The 18,695-nt window shown below is 44.8% G+C and overlaps 1 protein-coding gene across 1 annotated transcript in view; it reads left to right on the top strand.

The window, feature by feature from the left end:
- LOC120052059 (neuron navigator 2-like) overlaps positions 1 to 18,695 on the top strand; it is a 115,902-nt gene that overhangs the window by 18,115 nt on the left and 79,092 nt on the right. The window contains exons 2-3 of the mRNA XM_038998924.1: positions 5,737 to 5,854; positions 8,798 to 8,850. Of these exons, the coding sequence (XP_038854852.1) occupies positions 5,737 to 5,854; positions 8,798 to 8,850 (171 nt within the window). The remainder of the gene's footprint in view (positions 1 to 5,736; positions 5,855 to 8,797; positions 8,851 to 18,695) is intronic.

The raw sequence follows: 18,695 nt of genomic DNA, 5'->3' as shown, positions 1-18,695 counted from the left end.
GGTCGGACAGAGGCAGGTAGCAGGCAGGTAGAATGCTGTGTGTACAGTAATACAATAATACAGCAGAATAACAATATTAAAATGTATGTGTGGGGCCTCCCAAGTGGCGCAGCGGTCTAAGGCAGTGCTTGAGGCGTTACGACAGACCCGGGTTTGATCCCAGGCTGTGTCGCAGCCAGCCCCGACCGGGAGACCCATGAGGCGGCGCACAATTGGTCCAGTTAGGGTTAGAGGAGTGTTTGGCCGGCCGGGATGTCCTTGTCCCGTTGTTCTCTAGCGACTCCTTGTGGCAGGCCGAGCGCATGCACGCTGACTTCGGTCGTCCAGCTGTACGGTGTTTCCTCCGACACATTGGGTTCCGGGTTCTGGGTTCCGGGTTAAGTGAGCAGTGTGTCAAGAAGCAGTGCGCCTTGTCAGAGTTGTGTTTCGGAGGATGCATGGCTCTTGACCTTTGCCTCTCCTGAGTCTGTACAGGAGTTGCAGTGATGGGACAAAAGGGGTGTAGGTATGTGTGTGTGTTAGCATATGTTTGCGAATGAGGTGTGTGTGTGTCTCTTCACAGTCCGCGCTGTTCCATTAGGTGTAGTTTTATCCGTTTTCTAAATCTGATTTTACTGCTTGACTGAGTTACATGATGTGGAATAGAGTTCCATGTAGTCGTGGCTCTATGTAAACTCAGCAAAAAAAGAAGCGTCCCTTTTTCAGGACCCCGTCTTTTAAAGATAATTTGTAAAAATGCAAATAACTTCACAGATCTTCATTGTAAAGGGTTTAAACACTGTTTCCCATGCTTGTTCAATGAACCATAAACAATTAATGAACATGCACCTGTGGAACGGTCGTTAAGACACCAACAGCTTAGGCAATTAAGGTCACAGTTATGAAAACTTAGGACACTAAAGAGGCCTTTCTACTGACTGAAAAACACCAAAAGAAAGATGCCCAGGGTTCCTGCTCATCTGCGTGAACGTTCCTTAGGCATGCTGCAAGGAGGCATGAGCCTAAGGTAGCCTAGTGGTTAGAGCGTTGGGCCAGTAACTGAATGACAGTGAGAGGACTGAGTTTCTTTTTTTGCTGAGTTTAGTACTGTGCGTTTCCCATTGTTTTTTTCTGGACCTAAAGAGACTGTGAAGAGACCTCTGATGGTATGTCTTGTGGGTTATGTATGAGTGTCTGAGCTGTGCGCTAGTCGCTTAAACAGAAAGCTTGGTGATTTCAACATGTCAATAGCTCTCACGAAGACAAGCAGTAATGCAGTCAATTTGGGACGAGGTTGAGAGGAAAAAGTGTGCATGAATGCCTACACACCACAGAGACTCATGGATGTTACAGGCTCAATTGAGCAAACTCGGGGCGCTGCACTTGCAAAAATCACACAAGTCACAGAATTTTGTCAAGTCGTCTATACAGTTGCCCTTTTATGCGCCTGAGAATAGAGACCCCACTTCAGGAGCGCAAAAGTAAATGAGTGAAATGCAGCCTACCATTTCACCTCGCTCTAAAGTGTAATCACAGCAGAGTGTGTGTTTGGTATTTTCTGTGTCCAGTGCTATGCCATTAGCAAATTGAACAGAGTTTAAGTCCTGGGTGTTTTCTTTAACCTGGTTCTCTTTCACTTCACTAGATTAGGACATAATGGTGTGTTAAGTGTTGTGCTGTTTCAGGCTTCTTTGTGATTGCTTGGAGAACCCTAATAGTTGACAGGTTATTGGTGTATGCGGGTTGGAAAGCACATGTTTATTTAGTGTGTGTGTGTGTGTGTGTGTGTGTGTGTGGGAACCATGATGCTAAATAGACTCAAAGTGCTGTTATTGCCCTTTAGCTATACTGGGAGGGGGGGGGGGGGGTTAGCCCCCACAAGGTCACATGCTTTTTCTAGGGAGGTTAAGGTTAGAATTCGTGTCAGGGTTGGAATTAGGGTTAGGTTTAGGAGCTAGGGTTATGAGCTATGGTTAAGGTTAAGGTTATGTTTTCGGGTTAGGGTTAGGTAAAGGGTTAGGGAAAATTTGGATTTTGAATGGGACTGAATTGTGTGTCCCCACAAGGTTAGTTATACAAGACTGCGTGTGTGTGTGTGTGTGTGTGTGTGTGTGTGTGTGTGTGTGTGTGTGTGTGTGTGTGTGTGTGTGTGTGTGTGTGTGTGTGTGTGTGTGTGTGTGTGTAGCATGCAAGTCAAAGGATGCATGGCAAACAAAGTGAAAGATGAAAGAGTAATAAGTTAATGAAAAGTTACGGCCCCTGTTTTCTTTTTTCAACCCCTTCTCTTTGCACCTGCATGCACACACACACACACACACACACACACACACACACACACACACACACACACACACACACACACACACACACACACACACACACACACACACACACACACACACCTGTTTAGCATTCCCCACTTCAATCAGAATGCAATGAGTAGCTGTGACATCTCTGAGAGTATGCCTTTGACATCAAAGCATCCACTCCAATCACCATCTCTTCTCTTCCCGGAAGTCTCTACCGACACAAGTAAAGGGCATGTCAGTGTGATGAGCTGCCTGTCTTCTCCCTCTCTCTCTACCTCCCCAGCCCATGACCCAGCGCTGTAGGGGGAGGCTTGTGTGCGTCATGCCCTCTGCGGGGCATCATATGCTGGATTGATGAGTCGGCAGGCCTGGGTGGTGTGTGTAGGCTGGTTGTGAGGCATGTTTGTGCGAAATGGCTAAGGCATGCAGTGGGAGAGCGACAGTTGTGTGTGGCCTAAGGGCATCTCTGTGTGTGTGTGTGTGTGTGTGTTCATAGAACATTGTGTGACCCATTTTAAACGAGACGTCACACTGTTGCTCATTCACACGGCTTTAACCCTTTCGAGGACACACCGACACACACACACACACACACACACACAGAAACAAACACACACACATACACACACAGGGGTCTTGTAAAGGGTACAGTGAGTGGTCAGCGACTGTGTATGAATCAGATCCCAGCCACTCAGTGTCATGTTGCATTCCCTTGAGGAGGGGAATGTCCCTCTTACCAATTTACAGCTCCCAAAAAATAACTCCAATCCTGGGATGAGAGGGTGGGATTACTGGGAATTTTTCGGGAATGATGCTGATGTGGGATTTCCCCTCTTGAAAGAATCATTGATTAACGTGTAACAAACACAACACTGATGAAATAGGAAATCACCTCATCTCCTTTTTCCCTATTTGCCATTGTAGGTCTATGTCTTCCCCGCTGACTTTATTTACAAAGTCAACACTAAAATGGGTTATTCTACTATTACGAACACACATATTAGTTTAGGGGGTCGGGATGCTGTCAGTACGGTTGGTGCCTACAGTTGGTGAAGTTAAGGAATAATCAGATATGTTCTGGAAGAGAGGGGCTTTTCCCTGTGATGTGGAGAAGTCCCAGAGTGGCTGACAGCGCCGTCAGACACGGATCAAAGGCATCTTTTGGTTTGTTAAGTGCTGTTTCAGGCTTCTTTGCTAACGGGGTAATAACCCTAATAGTTGACAGGTTATTCGTGTAAGTGGGTTGGACAGCACATGCCTTTTAGTGTGTGGTGTTCTGGTTTTAGTGAGCGGGATTTCACCGGCCTTACGCTATAGAGTTTTGAAATTTGGATTCTCTCCCTCTTCATTTTCCCTCCCTCTGTGTTCCCTATTCTCAGTGCCCCGTACTTCTTCATCTACCCTCAGGGTATGTTTTGATCTTAAGTCAGAGGTCCCATGTGTTGTTATTGTACGCGATTGTCCTTCCAGTTCAATAAGTAATGAAATCCAGTGATCCACTGTATCCTTTAACCTTTTGTGTCAATCATTGATTGGTGTCAATAAGGAAAATACAAAAAAATAATAATAATTAAAAATAATAATAATAATAATTTAAAAAATAATGTAAAAAATATATATAAAATAATAAAAATACAATGTTTTGGTTGAAAATACGTAAAAAAAACATAAACGTATTTTCAACGCCTTGTGCTGACCAGGTTGATATTCCCCAGATACAGTGTGTCACAGCATTTCATCCCCATAGAGAATTAACACATATTACCAGCTTTACGTTCAAATCAAGGGCTATTGGGCTAACATTGGATTTTACAATACCGATGGGGGGGGGGGGGGGGGGGGGATCGTTCAACTAGGCCTGTTTCATCTCCAGTAATAATGACGAGCGTACATGAGCTCCTGAGTATGGCTCTGTATATAGGATGGATCCACCATCCTGCCCTCCTCCCTTTACACCTGCCCCCTCCCACCCTCAGGGGGTCTTCGACTGGTTCCTGTTCTGCTCCAGTGATTGACAGCTTCTCGCTTTACCTGCTTTTTAATTACACCCAAACCCCTCACTCTACCTACTGCATAAAACTGCTTCAAAGCACACCCACGTTCCTTTTCTTACTGCAAACCCCCCCCCCCCCCCCCCCCCCCCCCAGTGTTTTGAGAGAGTGTTATCCTTTGCTAAAAGGCTTGTTTAGCGCTGTCTGAGCCATGCTATAGCTGTGTGTGTGTGTGTGTGCATGTGTGTGTGTGAGAGAGAGAGAGAGAGAGAGAGAGAGAGAGAGAGAGAGAGAGAGAGAGAGAGAGAGAGAGAGAGAGAGAGAGAGAGAGAGAGAGAGAGAGAGAGAGAGAGAGCTTGGAAGTGTGCATGTGGAGCCTACTTAAAACAGTGTTTGAACCTTGCTCTGTGTTTGTGTATGTTTGAAATGAAGCGTTCAGAGCAGGGATTCATATGACGAGTAACACTGAATTGGCCCCGGGTCTATTTACCTTTAAAAACACAGAGAACCGGGGTCACATTGTGTGTGCGTGTGCATGTGCGCGTGTGTGATGCTTCATTTAGCTGTCTGAAATACTGAAGTGATGGCAGCAGAAAAACATTGCTCAGATTCATCGCCTCAGACAAAAAATGTCAGACTTAATTCGGTTACTCCGGAATTATATTTACAATTTGCCTTGAGATTTTGAACTTGTTTCTACAACTTTCCACATGAAACACACTCTTTAGAAACATTTTCTGAATGTGTCCAGCATCCCCTTCCCTACCGAATTGCTGTTATTTCTAGTTAAGCATCACCGTGTCCTTACTTCAGTGCTTTTGTTTGTTACCAACATTTTTCATCTCAAATCTCAATTTGAGATGGTATCTCTCTCTCTGACCATTTGCATCTTTCTATCCCTCTGCTCTTGCTTGGGTTTTTTATTTACCCAAATACGTCCCCCACCGGCCTTCAATCCGGGAGAGGCAAGCAGCCTTGGGGGGTGAGAGAGCAGGAGATAGAGAGTTGTCTGCAACAACCAATTACAAACGAAACTATTCAGATTATTCAGACGCTTAATTCAAACCCCCCCTACCCCTCCCTCGCACACTCTGAAGGGCCTTTTCTGTCCTCGAGTTCGTGATGTCAGCGCCTCATTGAAACCGTCTGCTCTCGCTGCTGCGCTATCCGAGCACAATGGTCCCAATTTGAATACCACGCGGATATGTGCCAGCTCTGCGCCCCCAACGAAAGAAAAGGGGGTGCGCGGGTCCTATTCAACCATGTTGTTATTTTTTATTTGAGTCGTAAACGTGTTTAATTTGAGTAATTTGTCTTTTTGTTTTAAAGTGTTATGGGATTTTAAACACTCGCATGACTTCTAAAAAGCGGAGGCGCAAGAGTTGTGTTTCGCTTTTGATATTAGTCGTTCCCTGGGCGTCTAATGAATGGACGCTGATGTTTTGTGTCCTGAACAGATCTATACGGATTGGGCCAACCACTACCTAGCCAAGTCAGGACACAAGCGACTTATCAAGGACCTGCAAACAGACGTCACGGACGGAGTGCTGCTTGCGGAGATCATACAGGTTGTCGGTAAGGGGTACACTTTATTTACCATCTCTTCTCTTGATGCCATGTTATTACTGTTACTGCTAATGAGTTCGGTTGATGGACTAGACTTCTCATGCAGATACCATGTTTATACATTTTTGAAGTTGTAACGCTGTGTATACTAATGTATATTTGTACAGTAATCGTCATAATGGTATATGCTACTGGTGATGAACTGTCCTCATAAAAGTATTAATTTCAACAAAAAAATATTATTAACGTATAATCAAGAAGTTATTATTCTCCAAAATTGAGTTAGGAAAATCCCTCAGTTTAACGCTGAAATATTTGACAATGGCGCAGTCAGGGAGAAGTTTGACTGAGGGAAGTTTTGTAACGTAATGTCATTATGCGCCCCCTCCCCTTAGACCTGTAATTTCCCCACTTCACAAGCTGCCCTGTCATCTTTTGAAGAGGACAAAGGGGGGAGACGGTGCCCCCGAGGTTACAGCACTGTCACATCAGCTGACCAATGACTTATTGTCACTCCTCTGCTTCCCAGAGTTCTATAGAACTGTATCAGAAGATATACATTATATTTCTTTGTATACAAAAACACTGCCTCAAATCTAAGATCATGTACAGAACATCATACGATACTAATGTAGAGCGCACATAGAATTAGGAATAAGAGTCATTTAGTACAGAACACATCATAGTCCCACGCCATAGAACATTTGTGTAGACTAGAGTCTTCTCCGTAGAATTCAGACTTGAATCTGGAGTAGAGAACAAGGAAAACCTAATCATTTTGAGAGAAAAAATTTATTCCGCACATTCTCTCACTACTTCTCTGAGAGTCAGAGTAGGCTAGCGGGTCTTCAGAGCGGAAGATGGATCTTTTGGGGGATTGTTTTTGTCGCGTCGACGGCAGGATGGGTGGGTTTGGAGACACTGTGTCCTCTGTTGTCTTCCTCTTTGTCTTTTGATGCTCAGATTGAATCTCTGGAGTCACTGGACAGTGAGCATCATCGAGGATGCACAGTGTCGTAAGCATGCGTCTTTCAATGACCTATCACGACATAAACTGGATTGTCTTTCCGCCCCCTGGTATAGTAGACCCCCCCCCCCCCCCCCCCCCAGAGAGAGCATGATTTCTCACCATCAGCGGTCTCGGTTATCACCTAGGGGACAGTGTAGGGTAGAAACAGTGGCACATGCTATTGTAAACATGCACGCAAGCAAGCGCACACACACACACACTGACACGCACAAGTAGGTGAGGTAAAGCAGAGGTGGTGTTCATTGCAAAGGTCGTCTACAGCCGACTCATCGACTAAGTCTGTCTGGCTATGTCGCTGTGCTGTTTTTGACACTCTTCCCCCCCACAGCGGACTATTGCTATCCTGGTGTCATGTAACTGAGCTCTATCCCTCTTCCAATCCCTATATGAGTGTCCCATTCACCAGTTCATTCATAGTTTCCTTTCCCCCTCTCTATGTAGATGATGGGGAAAATATCACACCAGACAATTGCTACTGAAATCTGACCATGCAGCTCAGTGGGTGTGAAGCAGGGGGACAGTGACACGGTGACACAGGGTCAGAGACCTGGCTGGGATCAGTAGCACATTATTTTGGTAGGAGACAACAGGGGAGACCGAATGACAGATAATGGCAGGGTTTAGAGGAGTCATAATATATACTGAACAAAAATATGAGCGCAACATGCAAAAATGTCTAAGATTTTACTGAGTTACAGTTCATATGAGGAAATCAGTCAGTTGAAATGAATTCATTCGGCCCTAATCTATGGATTTCACATGACTGGGAATACAGATATGCATCTGTTGGTCACATATACATTTTAAAAAATGGGCCTCACAATGGGCCTCAGGATCTTGTCACGGTATCTCTGTGCATTCAAATTGCCATCGATAAAATGCAATTGTGTTCGTTGTCCGTAGCTTATGCCTGCCCATACCATAACCCCACCGCCACAACGGTTGACAATGGTTCACCCACACAATGCCATACACGTGGTCTTCGCTTGTGAGGCCGGTCGGACGTACTGCCAAATGATCTAAAACGACATATGAGGTGGCTTATGGTAGAGAAATGAACATTCAATTCTCTGGCAACAGCTCTGGTGGACATTCCTGATTGTGTTGTGTGACAAAACTGCACATGTAGAGTGGCCTTTTATTGTACCCAGCACAAGGGGCACCTGTGTAATGATCAAGCTGTTTAATCAGCTTCTTGATACGCTACACCTGTCAGGTGGATGCATTATCTTGGCAAAGCTAAAGACATTTATTTGCACAACATTTGAGAGAAATAATCTCTTTGTGCTCATGGAACATTTCTGGGCTATTTTATTTCAGCTCATGAAACATGGGACCATGACTTTACACGTTGTGTTTATGTTTTGGTTCTGTGTACATTCCACAGGGTGTGTTTATGTGCAAGTGCGTGTGTGTGTTTGTGAGAGTGTTTATCCACCTGACACAAAGTTTGGACCCGCTTGGATAACCCTTTATTTTCCTGCAGTAGGTGGTAGTCAGGTTCCTGTGGCGGAGATGCCCAGTGGGCCCCACCAGGCTGTAGTGTTGAAAGTGGACAACCTTGTCTCAGCTGCTGTGGGCTGGGCCTCTAAAGGACGGAGGGATCCACACACACCCCTCCTCCCGGCCAACTCTGCCTGGCCCCTAGTGGCCCCACGCACATTTGCTCTAACTAGATTGGGTTTCATCTCTCAGAAGAAAGAGGGGGCAGTGACCCTCTCCACCCAGTCACAGGCCTGCTCTCCTCACTCACTCTCTCTGGCACTGAGTAGGAACATCCTGGAGTAAGAACCAGGGATATCACTAAGAACACCTTTTATTCTCTCTCTCTCTCTCTCTCTCTCTCTCTCTCTCTCTCTCTCTCTCTCTCTCTCTCTCACTCTCACTCTCACTCTCACTCTCTCTCTCTCGCTCTCCTTCAGCCAATGAGAAGATTGAAGACATCAATGGCTGCCCTAAGACTCATGCTCAGATGGTGAGTGACCTTCCTAGGGTTTCCTTCTATTGGTTTGTGTGTTTGGCAGTATAATGTTAGTTTTGTTTGCTTGTTTGAATGGGTGAGTGTGAGAAGTAAAAAGTGACTTTTGATGTCTTGGTCCACCACAGTAGAGTGTCTGTGTTTGTGTGTTAACTCATACTTGAGCGTATATAAGCTGTGCGTACGTACAGTGCCTTATTTAAGCAGGAAATTCAAATTTAGCTCTGTCTCAGAAGACATGGGTCCAATTGAATGGTTATGGGTATTACTCCTGTTATTGTTTGCGGTCAGTCTGTAAAACGTCTGGCCTACAGACAGGCCATTGGCTTGGCTCTCACTTTGACGCACCAGAGACTGAGGTTTGGTGACTGGAAGAGAACCAAGCTCGCTTCATCACGTTACTACTAGAAATAAAAACTCCACGTATGTTATCTAAGGGGACAAAATCCAGACGGAGAATTGAAGTTACGATGACAGTAAAAGCGTTAGCAGGGCCATGTTGTAATGGCTGTGGTTACTGTATAAGGATTCCCTTTTGGAGAGGGCTTTGGCAAGCATACTCTTCTCCCAGGCAAAGGCTTAGTTCTACTGTATATTCATTTCTGTGTTTATTGTGGTTTGTTGTGGCAGTTTAACATCAGAACACATGAGTGAGAGAGAGAGAGAGAGAGAGAGAGAGAGAGAGAGAGTGTATCTGTGGCTGCGTTTATATATGCGTTTATTAGGGGTGGGAATTTGAAAGAATGTCTAATTTCGAACGGGCTGACCACAATTAGTCGACTGGTCGATTGTTTGGTCGATAGTCTGTTGGTCGACCAAGATTCTTTTAGTCGAGCTGTAGCAAATATATATACAGTGCCTTCGGGAATGTATTCAGAGCCCATGACCTTTTCCAAATTTTGTTACGTTACAGCCTTATTCTAAAATTGATTAAATATTTTTTCCCCCTCGTCAATCTACACACATTACCCCATAGTGATAAAGTGAAAACAGGTTTTTAGACATTTTTGCAAATGTATTAAAAATAAAAAACAGAAATACCTTATTTACATAAGTATTCAGACCCTTTGCTATGAGACTGGAAATTGAGCTCAGGTGCATCCTGTTTCCATTGATCATCCTTGAGATTGGAGATTGGATTGATTAGAGTCCACCTGTGGTAAATTAAATTGATTGTACATGATTTGGAAAGGCACACACCTGTCCCACAGTTGACAGTGCATGTCAGAGCAAAAACCAAGCCATGAGATCGAAGGAATTGTCCGTAGAGCTCCGAGACAGGATTGTGTTGAGGCACAGATCTGGGGAAGGGTACCAAAACATTTTTGCATCATTGAAGGTCCCCAAGAACACAGTGGCCTCTATCATTCTTAAATGGAAGATGTTTGGAACCATCAACACTCTTCCTAGAGCTGGCCTCCCGGCCAAACTGAGCAATCGGGGGAGAAGGGCCTTGGTCAGGGAGGTGACCAAGAACCTGATGGTCACTCTGACAGAGCTCCAGAGTTCCTCTGTGGAGATGGGAGAACCTTCCAGAAGGATAACTATCTCTGCAGCACTCCACCAATCAGGCCTTTATGGTAGAGTGGCCAGACGAAAGCCACTCCTCAGTAAAAGGCACATGACAGCCCGCTTGGAGTTTGCTAAAAGGCACCTAAAGACTCCCAGACCATGAGAAAGAGCATTCTCTGGTCTGATGAAACCAAGATTCAACTCTTTGGCCTGAATGCCAATCGTCACGTCTGAAGGAAACCTGGCACCATCCTTACGGTGAAGCATGGTGGTGGCAGCATCATGCTGTGGGGATGTTTTTCAGCAGCAGGGACTGAGAGACAAGTCAGGATTGTGGCAAAGCTGAAGGAAGCAAAGTACCGAGAGATCCTTGATGAAAACCTGCTCCAGAGCGTTCAGGACCTCAGACTGGGGTGAAGGTTCACCTTCCAACAAGACAATGACCCTAAGCACACAGCCAAGACGAAGCAGAAGTGGCTTCGGGACAAGTCTCTGAATGTCCTTGAGTGGCCCAGCCAGAGCCTGAGCTTGGACCCGATCGGACATCTCTGGAGAGACCTGAAAATAGCTGTGCAGTAACGCTCCCCATCCAACCTGACAGAGCTTGAGAGGATCTGCAGAGAAGAATGGGAGAAACTCCCAAATACAGGTGTGCCAAGCTTCTAGCGACGTACCCAATAAGACTCGAGGCTATAATAAGTGCTTCAACAAAGTACTGAGTAAAGGGTCTGAATACTTATGTAAATGAGATATTTCCGTTTTTTATTTTGAATAAATTAGCAAAGAAAATCAAAAAAACTGTTTTTGCTTTGTCATTATTGGGTATTGTGTGTATATTGATGAGGAAAAATTAATTTTAGAGTAAGGCTGTAACGTAACAAAATTAGGAAAAATGTCAAGGCGTGAATACACTGTATAAATGTGCCCATTTTGGGATCTGATAGTGTTTCTGATTGGCTTAAAGCACCATCACTAATGAGCTGTGGAGCAGGCCTACCTGAGTACTTCTAATCAGTGCTTGACTTGGGCTGAAGTAGGTTCCGGTACTCATTTTGGGTGCTGGTACTGTTTATATTTAGGTGCAGGAGCTCCACATGACTTTTGAGCTGATATTCTCGAAGTGGAACAGGAGCTCAAGCAGTAGAAAAGTTAAGGTGCCGGTCCTCAGCTCCGGTGAGCTCCTGCCCAAGTCAAGCAATGCTTCTTATCCCTTGCGCAAATAGCCAACAGCTGTGTCCGTCCCGAGCACCACTCTGAGGGACCAAAATATTCTATACAATGTTGCACCACAAGTTTCTGCTGGACCCAAGTTAATAGTTGATACAATGTTTCAAGTTCGTTGCAGACAGGCCATGCGTAGCCAATGTGATTTATAGGATACGTTTAAAAAAAAAAATCAGATATTTTCTACCTGCAGGCTGCAATGTTTTTGTTTGTTGGCTTTATGTAGGCTATTTTTTACATAGTTGGTAATGGCAATAGAAGTCACTTTTTAGGTTTGTATCATTTTCAGTTAGATTTGGATAGAATTTTGATTAACCACATGACAACGATTTTGAGATATGAAGACGCTAATATAAATGAAATGAAACTGTTCCACGAACATGTGTATATAAAAACCATAATTGGCACGCAGATTGGTAGAAATGGTCATATAAATTGACATTCCACATGAGAAAGGTTGCCGACTCCTCGTGTAGCCTATTACCGGCAACGTCAGGAGAGCAATGGCAGAATCTGCGAAAGCCAGCAGGAGGTGGAGGAGAATGGTTGGTTCAGGTAAAGTTTTTTTTTCTTCTGGTTATCTGGCTCCCTCTTGAGTCATTTCTGTGTTATTTCATCGAACAGTCAACTTAAAGCTGACTCGTCAAACGAGCTCAATGCATATCATTGATTTTATGATAACACATAGAGTGTGTCGATATACGGAAAAATACACCTTCAAAAATGTTGACCAATCGATTGATCGAAAGAACAGACAACTTTCGGTCGGCCCAGATTTCGTTTTGTTGGGACAGCCATAAATTTATAGTACCCGCAATTCAGCTTGAAACCGGGCTTAAGGCAAGAGTTTATGGTATGCTATCTGTTGTTCCAATTACTGGTTGTTCTGATACAAATCTGAACATATTTTCACTGCACTTGACACGCTCCAAACAATAAACATATCTTAGAGTTAGACATTTTGTCAGTGCTTTCACATTTTACCTTACATTTGTACATTTCGTATTCAATCATACTGCCTGTGATTTCGGTGTTTTTTTTTACTGCAATGGGAAACTAGCCGGTATCCCTCCTCTGAATGTGGAGGGGCGTAAATTGGGCCAGTGTGCCAGTTGAAGGCTAATTTAGGCTGATAGACAGACCGCGCCCCCCCACCACCAACACACACACACACACACACACACACACACACACACACACACACACACACACACACACACACACACACACACACACACACACACACACAGGAATCAGTCAGTCAGGCGGTTCTCTCTGTGTATCCACTATCAATTAGCCGGGTCCCATTAGAGGTTGATTGTGCCCTCCAGTCACCAGTAATTGAGACGCTCCAGGCTGCCTCTTGTCTCTGTAGTCCCTCTCTGGTCTCTGTCCCTCTCTGGTCTCTGTTCCTCTCTGGTCTCTGTCCCTCTCTGGTCTCTGTCCCTCTCTGGTCTCTGTCCCTCTCTGGTCTCTGTCCCTCTCTGGTCTCTGTCCCTCTCTGGTCTCTGTTCCTCTCTATGTCTTTGTTCTGTACAGTGATTAGAACCTTCTCTAAAACCTCTCTTAGCTTACCACTGTTAGCATTTTACAGCGAGAGGTGGAAGAGACGGTGGGCTGACGCTGTGTGTTTAAGTGTGTGTGTGTTTTTGTGTGTGTACGTGTGTGTGTGTTTCTCTGTTTGGCCTGAGCTGAGAGATATTTGATGGGGGGTGCGTGCGTTTGTGTGTCACCACTGTGTGTCGTGTGCAGCGTGCGTGTGTGTGAGCTCTTCAGCTGAAACTGAAGCGTTCGAGCAGTGCTGGAGGCAGGTGCAACCAGTCATTATGCACATGTCTTTGTGGATTTTAATACAGAGTGAAAACACACACACACACACACTTTCCCTGTTAGCCGGCCACTCAACGCCCAGGACCTACTGAGAGCTCCATTAACAACACTTGACTTGATTGCTGTGGTAAAGCTGCATTCAAAACCCTGAAAAGCTTCTGGCGATTAACAACTCTACCCTTAACCTCTTGTTTTAAACCAGCAAACATGTAAACAAGCTTAGGACTTATAATGGAGGGATATAAAGCCTTTTTATCACCATCTTGCTCAGTGTTTCAGACGAGTGGGGGAATAGTTGTTTTTACAACTGTGGCCCTCACACACACACACACACACACACACACCCACCCCCTTTTACCGCTAGTCCCTCCCAGTCTCATACCCTTGCCACCCAGGAAATAACCGTAGCTTTCGCAGTGACATGCTGTCATTGGGGTAGTGGTGACACAGAGGTGCTAAAACCACACAGGACGCTCCCGCTACTGCACCCCACTCACATATCCCCTGAAGTGCTTTAGGTCTGTCAGAGGCCTACTTCTTACTGTGGAGGGATACACTTGTGTCACACACACACACACACACACACACACACACACACACACACACACACACACACACACACACACACACACACACACACACTGCTCTGTTGTTCGGGTAGATTTATTGGTGTGTATTGTTTAATTGCTGTGTGTGTCGTGTTTCTGGGTCACAATGTTTTATTTCCAACTTCCTGTTTCGCCCTCAGTTTGGCTCTAGTTCCCGAGAGATCTTTCTCTCCTCTACCGGGAACAAACGTTACTACTAGCTCCATACAGGTCGAAACCAGTTCAGACCCGTCTTCCCAGTAGGCGCCTCTCCGAATGGGGAATGATGAAAACGAGGCCTTAGGAGGCTTCATAAGCCCACAGAGAATGTCAAATGGCGTTTCCTCCTTTACATCAAGGCGTTGTCAGTTCTAAACGTCAACCCGTGTTTCACCTTCAGGTGCCACTCAAGGCCACAACAGCTGTAAGCCTGACAAAACAGCGTTTGACTTAAGTGTATGCTGTTATATACAGCGTCAGGTTATCGTGACTGACATTCCTTCCATGTCCCAACGGTTCAGTACTAAGGCCATGGTCGTTCATAGGTTATATGACTGTTATATTTACATAGTATATGGTCATATAGATTGTATTGATTGGTAATGTGAGTCGCCACAGGTGAATAGGGGAAGCGAGATACCACTAGCAGGATACTGTCTGAAGTTAATGTGTAATCAAGTGTGTGAGAGCTAGGGGGATACCTCCTTCAGACAACGTGTGTGTGTGTGTGCTTACGTGCGTGCGTGCGTTCCTGCATACATGTGCGTGCACATGTGTGTCTGAGTGTGATACCAACTTGTATCAGCTGGCCGAACTCCATGTAATCAAGATGCGAGTGCAGAGCAATCACAGGTACCGTGCTGCGTAGTGTTGCTAGGCAACCCCGTATGGAGGAGTGTCACCCATTTGACCACAAGGTATCGGCTGGAGCCACTATTTGGTTTAGCGCTCCTCCTGTCATCCCTCTCTCCTCCTCACCTTCTTCTCTGCGGTTAGAGAATTGTATATTTACCTAATTTCTTGTCGCTCTGTGTCCTCTGCTGTATCTAGACTGCATTCAGTTTGATTGTTTCACTGTAAAGTACTGTAGTATTGGTGCTATTGGTTTGTTTTTGTGTGTGTTGGGTTACTTGCCACTTGGGCGCCAGTACTACCAGCTACTACCAGTAGTTGTGTAACACTATGAAACTGTCTAGTTGAATTACATCAGGAGGTACAGTACAGTCGTGGCCAAAAGTTTTGAGAATGACACAAATATACATTTTCACAAAGTCTGCTGCCTCAATTTGTATGATGGCAATTTGCATATACTCCAGAATGTTATGAAGAGTGATCAGATGAATTGCAATTAATTGCAAAGTCACTCTTTGCCATGCAAATGAACTGAATCCCCCCCCCAAAAAAATTCCACTGCATTTCAGCCCTGCCACAAAAGGACCAGCTGACATCATGTGAGTGTTGATGAGGACAAGGCTGGAGATCACTCTGTCATGCTGATTGAGTTCGAATAACAGACTGGAAGCTTCAAAAGGAGGGCGGTGCTTGGAATCATTGTTCTTCCTCTGTCAACCATGGTTGCCTGCAAGGAAATGCGTGCCGTCATCATTGCTTTGCACAAAAAGGGCTTCACAGGCAAGGATATTGCTGTCAGTAAGATTACACCTGTATCAACCATTTATTGGATCATCAAGAACTTCAAGGAGAGCAGTTAAATTGTTGTGAAGAAGGCTTCAGGGCCCAAGAAAGTCCAGCAAGCGCCAGGACCGTCTCCTAAAGTTGATTCAGCTGCGGGATCGGGGCACCACCAGTACAGAGCTTTCTCAGGAATGGCAGCAGGCAGGTGTGAGTGCATCTGCACGCACAGTGAGGCGAAGACTTGGAGGATGGCCTGGTGTCAAGAAGGGCAGCAAAGAAGCCACTTCTCTCCAGGAAAAACATCAGGGACAGACTGATATTCTGCAAAAGGTACAGGGATTGGACTGCTGAGGACTGGGGTAAAGTCATTTTCTCTGATGAATCCCTTTTCCGATTGTTTGGGGCATCCGGAAAAAAGCTTGTCCGGAGAAGACAAGGTGAGCGCTACCATCAGTCCTGTGTCATGCCAACAGTAAAGCATCCTGAGACCATTCATGTGTGGGGTTGCTTCTCAGCCAAGGGAGTGGGCTCACTCACAATTTTACCCAAGAACACAGCCATGAATAAAGAATGGTACCAACACATCCTCCGAGAGCAACTTCTCTCAACCATCCAGGAACAGTTTGGTGATGAACAATGTCTTTTCCAGCATGATGGAGCACCTTGCCATAAGGCAAAAGTGATAACTAAGTGGCTCAGGGAACAAAACATCGATATTTTGGGTCCATGGCCAGGAAACTCCCCAGACCTTAATCCCATTGAGAACTTGTGGTTAATCCTCAAGAGGCGGGTGGACAAACAAAAACCCACAAATTCTGACAAACTCCAAGCATTGATTATGCAAGAATGGGCTGCCATCAGTCAGGATGTGGCCCAGAAGTTAATTGACAGCATGCCAGGGCGGATTGCAGAGGTCTTGAAAAAGAAGGGTCAACACTGCAAATATTGACTCTTTGCATCAACTTCATGTAATTGTCAATAAAAGCCTTTGACACGTATGAAATGCTTGTAATTATACTTCAGTATTCCATAGTAACATCTGACAAAAATATCTAAAGACACTGAAGCAAGCAGCAAACTTTGTGGGAATTAATATTTGTGTCATTCTCAAAACCTTTGGCCACGACTGTATGTTAAAGTTGTGCTATGCGTCGTGTTGACCGACCACAGGGTTAGTTGACTCTAAAACCACAATCTAAGGGTCTCGTGAAGCGAGAGAGGTATTTACGGGGTTAGTGTTATCTTGGTTCACAGGTGAGGTAGTCTCAGTGGAACTGTCTGAGAGAGTGAAAGGCGGCAGGAGAAACACACACGCGCCGACTCAGTCATGCCACAAGCCAGGATTCCTTAAGACATAAACAAAGCTTCCGGTGAGGGGGCGCACACACACACACACACACACACACACACACACACACACACACACACACACACACACACACACACACACACACACACACACAAACAAACAAACAAACAAACAAACAAACAATAGATTCTCTGTGGTGTATGAAAGTGTTTGTTCCTAGGGCAGTTGCAGGGCCGGCCCTACTGTGCTGCTAGCTGGCTGAGACCCAGCATGTGATGACAGCCTTAGAGAGAGAGGTGTGTGTGTGTCTGAGAGAGAGACCCAGTACAATAGAACAGTGGTTAGTGTGATACTGTATTTGCTGTGTTCATGCCATCAAGACAGGTTCGGAGAACGTTCTAGGTAAGAGGAAACTCTATGGACATATTAGAATTGTATCTTGGTTTTGAAAGTTGTATTTTGCTATGACGACGGTTGGTATTTTGTATTATTTTGTAATAATAATGGTAATTTTTAGGCAGTGTAATTTCTCATTATTGTTAATTTAATGATCTAGTTAGTGTTGCTTCCTAGGTGGCCACATAACTGGGCTAGTTTAAAAGAAATGTGGAATTGCAAGTTATTCAGTTGCAGTGTAATTTGAGTACTACTTGTGTCCAGTGTTCAATCTACCTGCAGGGTTAGATTATCTGTGGCTGTGACATGTCTGTGACATGTCTGTGACACGTCTGTGACATGTCTAGTGTGTGTTTAGTGTATAGGGTGGAGAGGGAGAGACTTACAGTTGAAGTCGGAAGTTTACATACACCTTAGCCAAATACATTTAAACACAGTTTTTCACAATTCCTGACATTTAATCCTAGTAAAAATTCCCTGTTTTAGGTTAGGATCACCATTTTATTTTAAGAATGTGAAATGTCAGAATAATAGTAGAGAGAATGATTTATTTCAGCTTTAATTTCTTTCATCACATCCCAGTGGGTCAGAAGTTTACATACACTCAATTAGTATTTGGTAGCATTGCCTTTAAATTATTTAACTTGAGTCAAACATTTCGGGTAGTCTTCCACAAGCTTCCCACAATAAGTTGGGTGAATTTTGGCCCATTCCTCCTGACAGAGCTGGTGTAACTGAGTCAGGTTTGTAGGCCTCCTTGCTTGCAAACGCTTTTTCAGTTCTGCCCACACATTTTCTATAGGATTGAGGTCAGGGCTTTGTGATGGCCACTCCAATACCTTGACTTTGTTGTCCTTAAGCCATTTTGCCACAACTTTGGAAGTATGCTTGGGGTCATTGTCCATTTGGAAGACCCATTTGCGACCAAGCTTTAACTTCCTGACTGATGTCTTGAGATGTTGCTTCAATATATCCACATAATTTTCCTACCTCATGATGCCATCTATTTTGTGAAGTGCACCAGTCCCTCCTGCAGCAAAGCACCCCCACATCATGATGCTGCCACCCACGTGCTTCACGGTTGGGATGGTGTTCTTCGGCTTGCAAGCCTCCCCCTTTTTCCTCCAAACAGAACAATGGTCATTATTGCCAAACAGTTCTATTTTTGTTTCATCAGACCAGAGGACATTTCTCCAAAAAATACGATCTTTGTCCCCATGTGCAGTTGCAAACCATAGTCTGGCTTTTTTATGGCGGTTTTGGAGCAGTGGCTTCTTCCTTGCTGAGCGGCCTTTGGGGTTATGTGGATATATGACTCGTTTTACTGTGGATATAGATACTTTTGTACC

Source organism: Salvelinus namaycush, chromosome 1 (genome assembly GCF_016432855.1).
Source record: "Salvelinus namaycush isolate Seneca chromosome 1, SaNama_1.0, whole genome shotgun sequence".
Classification (NCBI taxonomy): domain Eukaryota; kingdom Metazoa; phylum Chordata; class Actinopteri; order Salmoniformes; family Salmonidae; genus Salvelinus; species Salvelinus namaycush.
The sequence above is the reverse complement of the archived record's forward strand: the minus strand, read 5'-3'. Positions and strand labels throughout refer to the sequence as shown.